General features: G+C 65.2%; 1 protein-coding gene across 1 annotated transcript in view; it reads left to right on the top strand.

Moving 5' to 3' along the window:
* slc41a3 (solute carrier family 41 member 3) overlaps positions 1-15,527 on the top strand; it is an 88,436-nt gene that overhangs the window by 42,086 nt on the left and 30,823 nt on the right. The window contains exons 4-6 of the mRNA XM_086002130.1: positions 278-349; positions 1,318-1,462; positions 6,017-6,163. Of these exons, the coding sequence (XP_085858256.1) occupies positions 278-349; positions 1,318-1,462; positions 6,017-6,163 (364 nt within the window). The remainder of the gene's footprint in view (positions 1-277; positions 350-1,317; positions 1,463-6,016; positions 6,164-15,527) is intronic.

The following is a 15,527-nucleotide window of genomic DNA, read 5'->3' as shown; positions in this document are numbered from 1 at the left end:
ATCATAACCTCCTTGCTTTTGTACTCTATACCTCTATTTATGAAGCCCAGGATCCTGTATGTTTTTTAACCGCTTTCTCAACCTGCCCTGCCACCTTCAATGATTTGTGCACATATACCCCCAGGTCTCTCTGTTCCTGCACCCCCTTTAGGATTGTACCCTTTAGTTTATATTGCCTCTCCTCGTTCTTCCTACCAAAATGCATCACCTGCTGCCCTTTTACTGCCACTGTGTGTTGTGACATTCTCTGGGTAACAGATTGTTGTTTCTCCCCCAGGCCAACATGGGTAAACTGGATGATCCCACAGAGAAGTGGACATTAGTGACAAGTAACTTGGCTTTGATTCAGGTAAAGTGTAAAACCACCTCCCTCACTCTCCTCCTCCCTCGCCCTCCTCCTCCCTCGCCCTCCATCCTCCCTCGCCCTCCCCCCTCCCTCGCCCTCCTCCTCCCTCGCCCTCCTCCCTCACTCACCCTCCTCCCTCCCTCGCCCTCCTCCCTCCCTCACCCTCCTCCCTCACCCTCCTCCTCCCTCGCCCTCCTCCCTCACCCTCCTCCTCCCTCGCCCTCCTCCCTCCCTCGCCCTCCTCCTCCCTCGCCCTCCTCCCTCACTCACCCTCCCTCGCCCTCCTCCCTCCTCCCTCGCCCCCCTCCTCCCTCGCCCACCTCCCTCGCCCTCCCCTTCCCTCGCCCTCCCCTTCCCTCACCCTCCTCCTCCCTCGCCCTCCTCCCTCGCCCTCCTACCTCACTCACCCTCCTCCCTCCCTCGCCCTCCTCCCTCCCTCGCCCTCCTCCCTCCCTCGCCCTTCTCCTCCCTCGCCCTCCTCCCTCACTCGCCCTCCTCCCTCCCTCGCCCTCCTCCCTCCCTCGCCCTCCTCCCTCCCTCGCCCTCCTCCCTCCCTCACTCTCCTCCTCCCTCGCCCCCCTCCTCCCTCGCCCACCTCCCTCGCCCTCCCCTTCCCTCGCCCTCCCCTTCCCTCGCCCTCCCCTTCCCTCGCCCTCCACCTCCCTCGCCCTCCACCTCCCTCGCCCTCCACCTCCCTCGCCCTCCCCCCTCGCACTCCTCCCTCCCTCGCCCCCTCCCTCCCTCGTCCTCCTCCCTCCCTCATCCTCCTCCCTCCCTCACTTGTCCTCCTCCCTCTCTCACTTGTTCTCCTCCCTCCCTCACTCTCCTCCTCCCTCGCCCCCTCCCTCGCCCCCCTCCCTCTCCTCCCTCACCCTCCTCACTCACCCTCCTCCTCACCCTGTGTCTCTGTATGTGTCTGTACCCGTGTTCCATGTCCCGTGTGCCGTGTGTTCACTCTGTGTTTGCTGCAGATCCAGGCCACCGTGGTTGGTTTTCTTGCTGCTGTCGCCGCTGTCCTTCTGGGTTCATTCTCCAGCGGACGGATCGATCTGGATCAAGCGGCCGTACTCTGTGCGAGCAGCACCATCACCGCCTTCATCGCCGCACTCACCCTAGGTACCGACCTCCACTCCCCCCCTCCCTCTCTCTCCCTCTCTCTCTCTCTCCCTCTCTCTCTCTCTCTCACCTCTCTCTCTCTCTCTCCCTCTCTCTCCCTCCCTCTCTCTCTCCCTCTCTCTCTCTCTCTCCCTCCCTCTCTCCTCTCCCCCTCCCTCTCCCTCTCTCTCCCTCTCTCTCTCTCGCTCTCTCTCTCTCCCTCTCTCTCTCTCTCTCCCTCTCTCTCCCTCCCTCTCTCTCTCCCTCTCTCTCTCTCTCTCCCTCCCTCTCTCCCTCTCCCCTCCCTCTCCCTCTCTCTCCCTCTCTCTCTCTCGCTCTCTCTCTCTCTCTCCCTCCCTCTCCCTCCCTCCCTCCCTCTCTCTCCCTCCCTCCCTCTCTCTCTCTCTCCCTCTCTCTCCCTCTCTCCCCTCCTCCCTCTCCCTCTCCCTCTCCCTCTCCCTCTCCGTCTCTCCCTCCCTCTCCGTCTCTCTCCGTCTCGCTCCCCCTCTCTCTCGCTCCCCCTCTCTCTCGCTCCCCTCTCTCTCGCTCCCCCCCTCTCTCTCGCTCTCCCCCCCTCTCTCGGCTCTCCCCCCCTCTCTCACTCCCCCCTCTCTCTCGCTCCCCCCTCTCTCTCGCTCCCCCCTCTCTCTCGCTCCCCCCTCTCTCGCTCCCCCCCTCTCTCGCTCTCCCCTCTCTCGCTCTCCCCCCCTCTCTCGCTCCCCCCCTCTCTCTCGCTCCCCCCCCTCCTCTCTCGCTCTCCCCCCTCTCTCGCTCCCCCCCCCTCTCGCTCCCCCTCTCTGTCGCTCCCCCCTCTCTCGCTCTCCCCCCTCTCTCGCTCCCCCATCTCTCTCCGCTCCCCCCCTCTCTCGCTCCCCCCCCTCGCTCTCCCCCCCTCGCTCCCCCCTCTCTCTCGCTCCCCCCCTCTCTCGCTCTCCCCCCCCTCTCTCGCTCCCCCCCTCGCTCTCCCCCCCTCTCTCGTTCCCCCTCTCTCTCGCTCCCCCCTCTCTCGCTCTCCCCCCCTCTCTCGCTCCCCCTCTCTCTCGCTCCCCCTCTCTCTCGCTCCCCCCTCTCTCTCGCTCCCCCCTCTCTCGCTCCCCCCTCTCTCTCGCTCCCCCCCCTCTCGCTCCCCCCCCCCATCTCGCTCCCCCTCTCTGTCGCTCCCCCCCCCTCTCGCTCCCCCTCTCTGTCGCTCCCCCCTCTCTCTCGCTCCCCCCCTCTCGCTCTCCCCCCCCTCTCTCGCTCCCCACCCTCTCTCGCTCTCCCCCCCCCTCTCTCCCTCTCCCCCCTCTCTCGCTCCCCCCCTCTCTCTCGCTCTCCCCCCCTCTCTCGCTCTCCCCCCCTCTCGCTCCCCCCCTCTCTCTCGCTCCCCCCCTCTCTCTCGCTCCCCCTCTCTCGCTCCCCCCTCTCTCTCGCTCCCCCCCCTCTCGCTCCCCCCTCTCTCGCTCCCCCCTCTCTCTCGCTCCCCCCTCTCTCTCACTCCCCCCCTCTGTCGCTCCCCCTCTCTCTCGCTCCCCCCTCTCTCTCGCTCTCCCCCCCCTCTCTCGCTCCCTCTCTCTTCCCCCACCCTGTCTACAGTCCCAGGTGTGAAGGACTAGTTTTCCCGGCACCTTCTGATCTTGGCAGCTGGGGAACGATTGAACTGAAAGCGCCAGGATGTGCCAGGGAGGAAAAGCTTTCACTGGAGCCAGGTTTGAGCATCAGACCAGCAAACCCCCGCAGCGAGGGCCGCGCTCCCCCAGCCCTGTGACCTGATTCCAGGGCCTCAGTCTTGCACTCTGAGACAAGCTGAGATTGTTCATGTTGTTTAATGCATCAGTCAGATCGTAGAATCATAGAATCTTACAGCACAGGAGGAGGCCGTTCGGCCCATTGTGTTGTGCTGGGAGTCTGGGATCCTCAGACATTGTCTGTGCAGCTGCAGTTCCTGTTGCTGCCACAGGATGGTGGTGTTGAGCCACTGAACTGCCGTCTCGCTGTTCACCAACACTCACTGCCCTCAGCTCCCGGAGTCGCTTTACTCCTAGTCGGTGGATGTCTCCTGCAACACCCAGTGTGGTCTGGAACCTCGCCTCAGCAGCCAGCTTTCACATCTGAGCTGAGATGCTGAGCCACACTAGGTTATTCGACTGTGGAGGGCTTCACCCCTTTCTGACGCCCCCACACGCTGGACCAGGAGCACCAGGGGCCTGGCCTGAGATTGGGGCCCGGCCTCTAAACCCCAGAATAACCTCCCTTCCCAGCCCGTACCCCACCCCAGCCCATACCCCTCCCTGCCCGTACCCCTCCCCAGCCCGTACCCCTCCCTGCCCGTACCCCTCCCCAGCCAGTACCCCTCCCCGCCCGTACCCCTCCCCAGCCCGTACCCCCCTCCCCGCCCGTACCCCCTCCCCGCCCATACCCTTCCCAGCCCGTACCCCCCACCCCGCCGTACCCCACCCCAGCCCGTACCCCTCCCTGCCCGTACCCCTCCCCAGCCAGTACCCCTCCCCGCCGTACCCCCCCCCAGCCCGTACCCCCCTCCCCAGCCCGTACCCCCCCCAGCCCGTACCCCCCTCCCCGCCCCGTACCCCCCTCCTGCCCATACCCTTCCCAGCCCGTACCCCCCACCCCGCCGTACCCCACCCCAGCCCATACCCCTCCCTGCCCGTTACCCCTCCCAGCCCGTACCCCTCCTGCCCGTACCCCTCCCCAGCCAGTACCCCTCCCCGCCCGTACCCCCCCCCAGCGGGTACCCCCCCTCCCCGCCCCGTACCCCCCTCCCCGTCCATACCCCTTCCCAGCCCGTACCCCCCACCCCGCCCGTACCCCACCCAGCCCGTACCCCTCCCTGCCCGTACCCCTCCCTGCCCGTACCCCTCCCCCAGCCAGTACCCCTCCCCCGCCCGTACCCCTCCCCAGCCCGTACCCCCCTCCCCGCCGTACCCCCTCCCCGCCCATACCCTTCCCAGCCCGTACCCCCCACCCCGCCCGTACCCCACCCCAGCCCGTACCCCTCCCTGCCCGTACCCCTCCCCAGCCAGTACCCCACCCCAGCCCATACCCCTCCCTGCCCGTGCCCCTCCCCAGCCCGTACCCCTCCCTGCCCGTACCCCACCCCAGCCCATACCCCTCCCTGCCCGTACCCCTCCCCAGCCCGTACCCCTCCCTGCCTGTACCCCTCCCCAGCAGTACCCCCCTCCCCGCCGTACCCCCTCCCCGCCCATACCCTTCCCAGCCCGTACCCCCTCCCCGCCCATACCCTTCCCAGCCGTACCCCCCACCCCGCCCGTACCCCACCCCAGCCCGTACCCCTCCCTGCCCGTACCCCTCCCCAGCCAGTACCCCACCCCAGCCCGTACCCCACCCAGCCCGTACCCCTCCCCCCGCCCGTACCCCTCCCAGCCCGTACCCCCCTCCCCGCCCATACCCCTCCCCAGCCCGTACCCCCCGAAACAGATGTGAACAATCTCAGCTTGTCTCAGAGTGCAAGACTGAGGCCCTGGAATCAGGTCACAGGGCCGGGGGAGCGCGGCCCTCGCTGCGGGGGTTTTGCTGGTCTGATGCTCAAACCTGGCTCCCAGTGAAAGCTTTTCCTCCCTGGCACATCCTGGCTCTTTCAGTTCAATCGTTCCCCAGCTGCCAAGATCAGAAGGTGCCGGGAAAACTAGTCCTTCACACCTGGGACTGTAGACAGGGTGGGGGAAGGGAGAGAGATTTCCTCTGGTGGGGGGAGTCCAGAACAAGGGGGCAGAACTTAAAATTAGAGCCAGGCCGCTCAGGGGTGATGTCAGGAAGCACTTCTTCACACAAAGGGTGGTGGAAATCTGGAACTCTCTCCCCCAAAAATACTGTTGAGGCTGGGGGTCAATTGGAAAATTCAGGACTGAGATTGATAGATTTTTTTGGTTAGGGGATCGAGGGATACAGAGCAAAGGCGGGTAAATGGAGTTAAGATACAAATCAACCAGGATTTAATTAAATGGCAGAACAGACTCGAGGGGCTGAATGGCCCCCTCCTGCTACTAATGTCCATATGTCAACAACTCTTTGTATTGTGTGATTACCTGGATGGTAGAAGGCGAACTAGATTGACTATTGTTTCATCCAGTGTTTCCTCTGTTGCTATTTTCCGTAGAATCAGGCGTGACTCAGTGGGCAGCACTCTCACCTCTGACTCAGAAGGTCGTGGGTTCAAGTTCCACATAATCTAGGCTGACACTCCAGTGCAGTACTGAGGGAGTGCTGCACTGTCGGAGGTGCCGTCTTTCGGATGAGACGTTTAAACCGAGGCCCCGTCTGCTCTCAGGTGGATGTAGAAGATCCCACAGCCACTATTTCAAAGAGAGCAGGGGAGTTCTCCCCGGTGTCCTGGGGCCAATATTTATTCCTCAACCAACGTCACTAAACCAGATGATCTCGTCATTATCACATTGCTGTTTGTGGGAGCTTGCTGTGTGCAAATTGGCTGCCGCGTTTCCTACATTCCAACAGTGACTACACTTCAAAAAGTACTTCATTGGCTGTAAAGCACTTTGGGACGTCCTGAGGTGGTGCAAGGTGCTGGAGAAATGACGGTCCTCTTCTCTCTCTCTCTAGGCCTGGTGATGATTGGGGTGATCATTGGATCAAGGAAGGTTGGCATAAACCCGGACAATGTCGCCACTCCAATCGCAGCAAGCCTGGGAGACCTGATCACACTCTCGCTGCTGGCGGGGATCAGCAGCGCTTTCTTCAAGCACATGGGTACGAGCAGATTGGACTTTCTGACCTCATCATCCCACGATCCCAGCAGGAAACGCACAATTGAGCTACAGATATTAAAACCCATCTCCAACCCGCGAACCCCTCTGGAATGTGCGCTCCCGTCTCTCACCCACGTTTAGATTTACCCTGCTGGGAGGGTCAGTACTGAGGGAGCGCCGCACTGTCGGAGGGGCAGTACTGAGGGAGCGCCGCACTGTCGGAGGGGCAGTACTGAGGGAGCGCCGCACTGTCGGAGGGGCAGTACTGAGGGAGCGCCGCACTGTCGGAGGGGCAGTACTGAGGGAGTGCTGCACTGTCGGAGGGTCAGTACTGAGGGAGCGCTACACTGTCGGAGGGGCAGTACTGAGGGAGTGCTGCACTGTCGGAGGGGCAGTACTGAGGGAGCGCTGCACTGTCGGAGGGGCAGTACTGAGAGAATGCTGCACTGTCGGAGGGGCAGTACTGAGGGAGCGCCGCACTGTCGGAGGGGCAGTACTGAGGGAGCGCCGCACTGTCGGAGGGGCAGTACTGAGGGAGCGCTGCACTGTCGGAGGGGCAGTACTGAGGGAGTCTGCACTGTCGGAGGGGCAGTACTGAGGGAGCGCCGCACTGTCTGAGGTGCAGTACTGAGGGAGCGCCGCACTGTCGGAGGGGCAGTACTGAGGGAGCGCCGCGCTGTCGGAGGGGCAGTACTGAGGGAGCGCCGCACTGTCGGAGGGGCAGTACTCAGGGAGCGCCGCACTGTCGGAGGGGCAGTACTGAGGGAATGCTGCACTGTCGGAGGGGCAGTACTGAGGGAGCGCCACACTGTCGGAGGGGCAGTAGCGAGGGAGCGCCGCACTGTCGGAGGGGCAGTACTGAGGGAGCGCTGCACTGTCGGAGGGGCAGTGCTGAGGGAGTCTGCACTGTCGGAGGGGCACTACTGAGGGAGTGCCGCACTGTCGGAGGGGCAGTACTGAGGGAGCGCTGCACTGTCAGAGGGGCAGTACTGAGGGAGCGCCGCACTGTCTGAGGTGCAGTACTGAGGGAGCGCCGCACTGTCGGAGGGGCAGTGCTGAGGGAGCGCCGCACTGTCGAAGGGGCAGTACTGAGGGAGCGCCGCACTGTCGGAGGGGCAGTACTGAGGGAGCGCTGCACTGTCGGAGGGGCAGTACTGAGGGAGCGCTGCACTGTCGGAGGGGCAGTACTGAGGGAGCGCTGCACTGTCGGAGGGGCAGTACTGAGGGAATGCTGCACTGTCGGAGGGGCAGTACTGAGGGAGCGCCGCACTGTCGGAGGGGCAGTACTGAGGGAGCGCCGCAGTGTCGGAGGGTCAGTACTGAGGGAATGCTGCACTGTCGGAGGGGCAGTACTGAGGGAGCGCCGCACTGTCGGAGGGGCAGTACTGAGGGAATGCTGCACTGTCGGAGGGGCAGTACCGAGGGAGCGCCGCACTGTCGGAGGGGCAGTACTGAGGGAGTGCCGCACTGTCGGAGGGGCAGTACCGAGGGAGCGCCGCACTGTCGGAGGGGCAGTACTGAGGGAGCGCTGCACTGTCGGAGGGGCAGTGCTGAGGGAGTCTGCACTGTCGGAGGGGCACTACTGAGGGAGTGCCGCACTGTCGGAGGGGCAGTACTGAGGGAGCGCTGCACTGTCAGAGGGGCAGTACTGAGGGAGCGCCGCACTGTCTGAGGTGCAGTACTGAGGGAGCGCCGCACTGTCGGAGGGGCAGTACTGAGGGAGCGCCGCACTTTCGAAGGGGCAGTACTGAGAGAGCGCCGCACTGTCGGAGGGGCAGTACTGAGGGAGCGCCGCACTGTCGGAGGGGCAGTACTGAGGGAGCGCCGCACTGTCGGAGGGGCAGTACTGAGGGAGCGCCGCACTGTCGGAGGGGCAGTACTGAGGGAGCGCCGCACTGTCGGAGGGGCAGTACTGAGGGAGCGCCGCACTGTCGGAGGGGCAGTACTGAGGGAGCGCCGCACTGTCGGAGGGGCAGTACTGAGGGAGCGCCGCACTGTCGGAGGGGCAGTACTGAGGCAGCGCCGCACTGTCGGAGGGGCAGTACTGAGGGAGCGCAGCACTGTCGGAGGGGCAGTACTGAGGGAGCGCCGCACTGTCGGAGGGGCAGTACTGAGGGAGCGCCGCACTGTCTGAGGTGCAGTACTGAAGGAGCGCCGCACTGTCGGAGGGGCAGTCCTGAGGGAGCGCCGCACTGTCGGAGGGGCAGTACTGAGGGAGCGCCGCACTGTCGCAGGGGCAGTACTGAGGGAGCGCCGCACTGTCGGAGGGGCAGTACTGAGGGAGCGCCGCACTGTCGGAGGGGCAGTACTGAGGGAGCGCCGCACTGTCGGAGGGGCAGTACTGAGGGAATGCCGCACTGTCGGAGGGGCAGTACTGAGGGAGCGCCGCACTGTCGGAGGGGCAGTACTGAGGGAGTGCCGCACTGTCGGAGGGGCAGTACCGAGGGAGCGCCGCACTGTCGGAGGGGCTGTACTGAGGGAGCGCTGCACTGTCGGAGGGGCAGTGCTGAGGGAGTCTGCACTGTCGGAGGGGCACTACTGAGGGAGTGCCGCACTGTCGGAGGGGCAGTACTGAGGGAGCGCTGCACTGTCAGAGGGGCAGTACTGAGGGAGCGCCGCACTGTCGAAGGGGCAGTACTGAGGGAGCGCCGCACTGTCGGAGGGGCAGTACTGAGGGAGCGCTGCACTGTCGGAGGGGCAGTACTGAGGGAGCGCTGCACTGTCGGAGGGGCAGTACTGAGGGAGCGCCGCACTGTCGAAGGGGCAGTACTGAGGGAGCGCCGCACTGTCGAAGGGGCAGTACTGAGGGAGCGCCGCACTGTCGGAGGGGCAGTACTGAGGGAATGCCGCACTGTCGGAGGGGCAGTCCTGAGGGAGCGCCGCACTGTCGGAGGGGCAGTACTGAGGGAGCGCCGCACTGTCGGAGGGGCAGTACTGAGGGAGTGCTGCACTGTCGGAGGGTCAGTACTGAGGGAGCGCTGCACTGTCGGAGGGGCAGTACTGAGGGAGTACTGCACTGTCGGAGGGGCAGTACTGAGGGAGCGCTGCACTGTCGGAGGGGCAGTACTGAGAGAATGCTGCACTGTCGGAGGGGCAGTACTGAGGGAGCGCCGCACTGTCGGAGGGGCAGTACTGAGGGAGCGCCGCACTGTCGGAGGGGCAGTACTGAGGGAGCGCTGCACTGTCGGAGGGGCAGTACTGAGGGAGTCTGCACTGTCGGAGGGGCAGTACTGAGGGAGCGCCGCACTGTCTGAGGTGCAGTACTGAGGGAGCGCCGCACTGTCGGAGGGGCAGTACTGAGGGAGCGCCGCACTGTCGGAGGGGCAGTACTGAGGGAGCGCCGCACTGTCGGAGGGGCAGTACTGAGGGAGCGCCGCACTGTCGGAGGGGCAGTACTGAGGGAATGCTGCACTGTCGGAGGGGCAGTACTGAGGGAGCGCCACACTGTCGGAGGGGCAGTACCGAGGGAGCGCCGCACTGTCGGAGGGGCAGTACTGAGGGAGCGCCACACTGTCGGAGGGGCACTACTGAGGGAGTGCCGCACTGTCGGAGGGGCAGTACTGAGGGAGCGCTGCACTGTCAGAGGGGCAGTACTGAGGGAGCACCGCACTGTCTGAGGTGCAGTACTGAGGGAGCGCCGCACTGTCGGAGGGGCAGTGCTGAGGGAGCGCCGCACTGTCGAAGGGGCAGTACTGAGGGAGCGCCGCACTGTCGGAGGGGCAGTACTGAGGGAGCGCTGCACTGTCGGAGGGGCAGTACTGAGGGAGCGCTGCACTGTCGGAGGGGCAGTACTGAGGGAGTGCTGCACTGTCGGAGGGGCAGTACTGAGGGAGCGCCGCACTGTCGGAGGGGCAGTACAGAGGGAGCGCCGCACTGTCGGAGGGGCAGTACTGAGGGAGTGCTGCACTGTCGGAGGGTCAGTACTGAGGGAGCGCTGCACTGTCGGAGGGGCAGTACTGAGGGAGTACTGCACTGTCGGAGGGGCAGTACTGAGGGAGCGCTGCACTGTCGGAGGGGCAGTACTGAGGGAATGCTGCACTGTCGGAGGGGCAGTACTGAGGGAGCGCCGCACTGTCGGAGGGGCAGTACTGAGGGAGCGCCGCAGTGTCGGAGGGTCAGTACTGAGGGAATGCTGCACTGTCGGAGGGGCAGTACTGAGGGAGCGCCGCACTGTCGGAGGGGCAGTACTGAGGGAATGCTGCACTGTCGGAGGGGCAGTACCGAGGGAGCGCCGCACTGTCGGAGGGGCAGTACTGAGGGAGTGCCGCACTGTCGGAGGGGCAGTACCGAGGGAGCGCCGCACTGTCGGAGGGGCAGTACTGAGGGAGCGATGCACTGTCGGAGGGGCAGTGCTGAGGGAGTCTGCACTGTCAGAGGGGCACTACTGAGGGAGTGCCGCACTGTCGGAGGGGCAGTACTGAGGGAGCGCTGCACTGTCAGAGGGGCAGTACTGAGGGAGCGCCGCACTGTCTGAGGTGCAGTACTGAGGGAGCGCCGCACTGTCGGAGGGGCAGTACTGAGGGAGCGCCGCACTGTCGAAGGGGCAGTACTGAGAGAGCGCCGCACTGTCGGAGGGGCAGTACTGAGGGAGCGCCGCACTGTCGGAGGGGCACTACTGAGGGAGCGCTGCACTGTCGGAGGGGCAGTACTGAGGGAGCGCCGCACTGTCGGAGGGGCAGTACTGAGGGAGCGCCGCACTGTCGGAGGGGCAGTACTGAGGGAGCGCCGCACTGTCGGAGGGGCAGTACTGAGGGAGCGCCGCACTGTCGGAGGGGCAGTACTGAGGGAGCGCCGCACTGTCGGAGGGGCAGTACTGAGGGAGCGCCGCACTGTCGGAGGGGCAGTACTGAGGGAGCGCAGCACTGTTGGAGGGGCAGTACTGAGGGAGCGCCGCACTGTCGGAGGGGCAGTACTGAGGGAGCGCCGCACTGTCTGAGGTGCAGTACTGAGGGAGCGCCGCACTGTCGGAGGGGCAGTCCTGAGGGAGCGCCGCACTGTCGGAGGGGCAGTACTGAGGGAGCGCCGCACTGTCGCAGGGGCAGTACTGAGGGAGCGCCGCACTGTCGGAGGGGCAGTACTGAGGGAGCGCCGCACTGTCGGAGGGGCAGTACTGAGGGAGCGCCGCACTGTCGGAGGGGCAGTACTGAGGGAATGCCGCACTGTCGGAGGGGCAGTACTGAGGGAGCGCCGCACTGTTGGAGGGGCAGTACTGAGGGAGTGCCGCACTGTCGGAGGGGCAGTACCGAGGGAGCGCCGCACTGTCGGAGGGGCTGTACTGAGGGAGCGCTGCACTGTCGGAGGGGCAGTGCTGAGGGAGTCTGCACTGTCGGAGGGGCACTACTGAGGGAGTGCCGCACTGTCGGAGGGGCAGTACTGAGGGAGCGCTGCACTGTCAGAGGGGCAGTACTGAGGGAGCGCCGCACTGTCGAAGGGGCAGTACTGAGGGAGCGCCGCACTGTCGGAGGGGCAGTACTGAGGGAGCGCTGCACTGTCGGAGGGGCAGTACTGAGGGAGCGCTGCACTGTCGGAGGGGCAGTACTGAGGGAGCGCCGCACTGTCGAAGGGGCAGTACTGAGGGAGCGCCGCACTGTCGAAGGGGCAGTACTGAGGGAGCGCCGCACTGTCGGAGGGGCAGTACTGAGGGAATGCCGCACTGTCGGAGGGGCAGTCCTGAGGGAGCGCCGCACTGTCGGAGGGGCAGTACTGAGGGAGCGCCGCACTGTCGAAGGGGCAGTACTGAGGGAGCGCCGCACTGTCGGAGGGGCAGTACTGAGGGAGCGCCGCACTGTCGGAGGGGCAGTACTGAGGGAGCGCCGCACTGTCGGAGGGGCAGTACTGAGGGAACGCCGCACTGTCGGAGGGGCAGTACTGAGGGAGCGCCGCACTGTCGGAGGGGCAGTACTGAGGGAGTGCCGCACTGTCGGAGGGGCAGTACCGAGGGAGCGCCGCACTGTCGGAGGGGCAGTACTGAGGGAGCGCTGCACTGTCGGAGGGGCAGTGCTGAGGGAGTCTGCACTGTCGGAGGGGCACTACTGAGGGAGTGCCGCACTGTCGGAGGGGCAGTACTGAGGGAGCGCTGCACTGTCAGAGGGGCAGTACTGAGGGAGCGCCGCACTGTCGAAGGGGCAGTACTGAGGGAGCGCCGCACTGTCGAAGGGGCAGTACTGAGGGAGCGCCGCACTGTCGGAGGGGCAGTACTGAGGGAGCGCTGCACTGTCGGAGGGGCAGTACTGAGGGAGCGCTGCACTGTCGGAGGGGCAGTACTGAGGGAGCGCTGCACTGTCGGAGGGGCAGTACTGAGGGAGTGCTGCACTGTCGGAGGGGCAGTACTGAGGGAGTACTGCACTGTCGGAGGGGCAGTACTGAGGGAGCGCTGCACTGTCGGAGGGGCAGTACTGAGGGAATGCTGCACTGTCGGAGGGGCAGTACTGAGGGAGCGCCGCACTGTCGGAGGGGCAGTACTGAGGGAGCGCCGCAGTGTCGGAGGGTCAGTACTGAGGGAATGCTGCACTGTCGGAGGGGCAGTACTGAGGGAGCGCCGCACTGTCGGAGGGGCAGTACTGAGGGAATGCTGCACTGTCGGAGGGGCAGTACCGAGGGAGCGCCGCACTGTCGGAGGGGCAGTACTGAGGGAGTGCCGCACTGTCGGAGGGGCAGTACCGAGGGAGCGCCGCACTGTCGGAGGGGCAGTACTGAGGGAGCGATGCACTGTCGGAGGGGCAGTGCTGAGGGAGTCTGCACTGTCAGAGGGGCACTACTGAGGGAGTGCCGCACTGTCGGAGGGGCAGTACTGAGGGAGCGCTGCACTGTCAGAGGGGCAGTACTGAGGGAGCGCCGCACTGTCTGAGGTGCAGTACTGAGGGAGCGCCGCACTGTCGGAGGGGCAGTACTGAGGGAGCGCCGCACTGTCGAAGGGGCAGTACTGAGAGAGCGCCGCACTGTCGGAGGGGCAGTACTGAGGGAGCGCCGCACTGTCGGAGGGGCACTACTGAGGGAGCGCTGCACTGTCGGAGGGGCAGTACTGAGGGAGCGCCGCACTGTCGGAGGGGCAGTACTGAGGGAGCGCCGCACTGTCGGAGGGGCAGTACTGAGGGAGCGCCGCACTGTCGGAGGGGCAGTACTGAGGGAGCGCCGCACTGTCGGAGGGGCAGTACTGAGGGAGCGCCGCACTGTCGGAGGGGCAGTACTGAGGGAGCGCCGCACTGTCGGAGGGGCAGTACTGAGGGAGCGCAGCACTGTTGGAGGGGCAGTACTGAGGGAGCGCCGCACTGTCGGAGGGGCAGTACTGAGGGAGCGCCGCACTGTCTGAGGTGCAGTACTGAGGGAGCGCCGCACTGTCGGAGGGGCAGTCCTGAGGGAGCGCCGCACTGTCGGAGGGGCAGTACTGAGGGAGCGCCGCACTGTCGCAGGGGCAGTACTGAGGGAGCGCCGCACTGTCGGAGGGGCAGTACTGAGGGAGCGCCGCACTGTCGGAGGGGCAGTACTGAGGGAGCGCCGCACTGTCGGAGGGGCAGTACTGAGGGAATGCCGCACTGTCGGAGGGGCAGTACTGAGGGAGCGCCGCACTGTTGGAGGGGCAGTACTGAGGGAGTGCCGCACTGTCGGAGGGGCAGTACCGAGGGAGCGCCGCACTGTCGGAGGGGCTGTACTGAGGGAGCGCTGCACTGTCGGAGGGGCAGTGCTGAGGGAGTCTGCACTGTCGGAGGGGCACTACTGAGGGAGTGCCGCACTGTCGGAGGGGCAGTACTGAGGGAGCGCTGCACTGTCAGAGGGGCAGTACTGAGGGAGCGCCGCACTGTCGAAGGGGCAGTACTGAGGGAGCGCCGCACTGTCGGAGGGGCAGTACTGAGGGAGCGCTGCACTGTCGGAGGGGCAGTACTGAGGGAGCGCTGCACTGTCGGAGGGGCAGTACTGAGGGAGCGCCGCACTGTCGAAGGGGCAGTACTGAGGGAGCGCCGCACTGTCGAAGGGGCAGTACTGAGGGAGCGCCGCACTGTCGGAGGGGCAGTACTGAGGGAATGCCGCACTGTCGGAGGGGCAGTCCTGAGGGAGCGCCGCACTGTCGGAGGGGCAGTACTGAGGGAGCGCCGCACTGTCGAAGGGGCAGTACTGAGGGAGCGCCGCACTGTCGGAGGGGCAGTACTGAGGGAGCGCCGCACTGTCGGAGGGGCAGTACTGAGGGAGCGCCGCACTGTCGGAGGGGCAGTACTGAGGGAACGCCGCACTGTCGGAGGGGCAGTACTGAGGGAGCGCCGCACTGTCGGAGGGGCAGTACTGAGGGAGTGCCGCACTGTCGGAGGGGCAGTACCGAGGGAGCGCCGCACTGTCGGAGGGGCAGTACTGAGGGAGCGCTGCACTGTCGGAGGGGCAGTGCTGAGGGAGTCTGCACTGTCGGAGGGGCACTACTGAGGGAGTGCCGCACTGTCGGAGGGGCAGTACTGAGGGAGCGCTGCACTGTCAGAGGGGCAGTACTGAGGGAGCGCCGCACTGTCGAAGGGGCAGTACTGAGGGAGCGCCGCACTGTCGAAGGGGCAGTACTGAGGGAGCGCCGCACTGTCGGAGGGGCAGTACTGAGGGAGCGCTGCACTGTCGGAGGGGCAGTACTGAGGGAGCGCTGCACTGTCGGAGGGGCAGTACTGAGGGAGCGCTGCACTGTCGGAGGGGCAGTACTGAGGGAGCGCTGCACTGTCGGAGGGGCAGTACTGAGGGAGCACTGCACTGTCGGAGGGGCAGTACTGAGGGAGCGCTGCACTGTCGGAGGGGCAGTACTGAGGGAGCGCTGCACTGTCGGAGGGGCAGTACTGAGGGAGTGCCGCACTGTCGGAGGGGCAGTACTGAGGGAGTGCTGCACTGTCGGAGGGGCAGTACTGAGGGGGCGCTGCACTGTCGGAGGGGCAGTACTGAGGGAGCGCTGCACTGTCGGAGGGGCAGTACTGAGGGAGCGCTGCACTGTCAGAGGTGCCGTCTTTCAAATGAGACATTAAACCGAGGCCCTGTCTGCCCTCTCAAGTGGATGTATAAGATCCCATGGCCACTATTTTGAAGAAGAGCAGGGGCGTTCTCCTCAGTGTCCTGGGCACAATATTTATCCCTCAACCAACATCACTAAAAACAGATTATCTGGTCACTATCACATTGCTGTTTGTGGGATCTTGCTGTGTGAAAATTGGCTGCCGCGTTTCCTACATTACAACAGTGACTACACTTCAAAAAGTACTTCAATGGCTGTGAAGCGCTTTGGGACATCCTGTGGTTGTGAAAGGCGCTATAGAAATGCAAGTCTTTTTACTGCAGAATCAGCCCAGTTAACTCTTCGTTAATGAGGAATCGCGGAGTCCTGAGCTGTTCCCTGACCTGCCTTCTCT

The sequence above is a fragment of the Somniosus microcephalus genome, chromosome 11 (genome assembly GCF_052327205.1).
Source record: "Somniosus microcephalus isolate GS21.2 chromosome 11, FLI_Smic_1.0, whole genome shotgun sequence".
Taxonomy (NCBI): Eukaryota; Metazoa; Chordata; class Chondrichthyes; order Squaliformes; family Somniosidae; genus Somniosus; species Somniosus microcephalus.
Note: the sequence above shows the minus strand (reverse complement) of the source record. Positions and strands in the feature narration are given on the sequence as shown.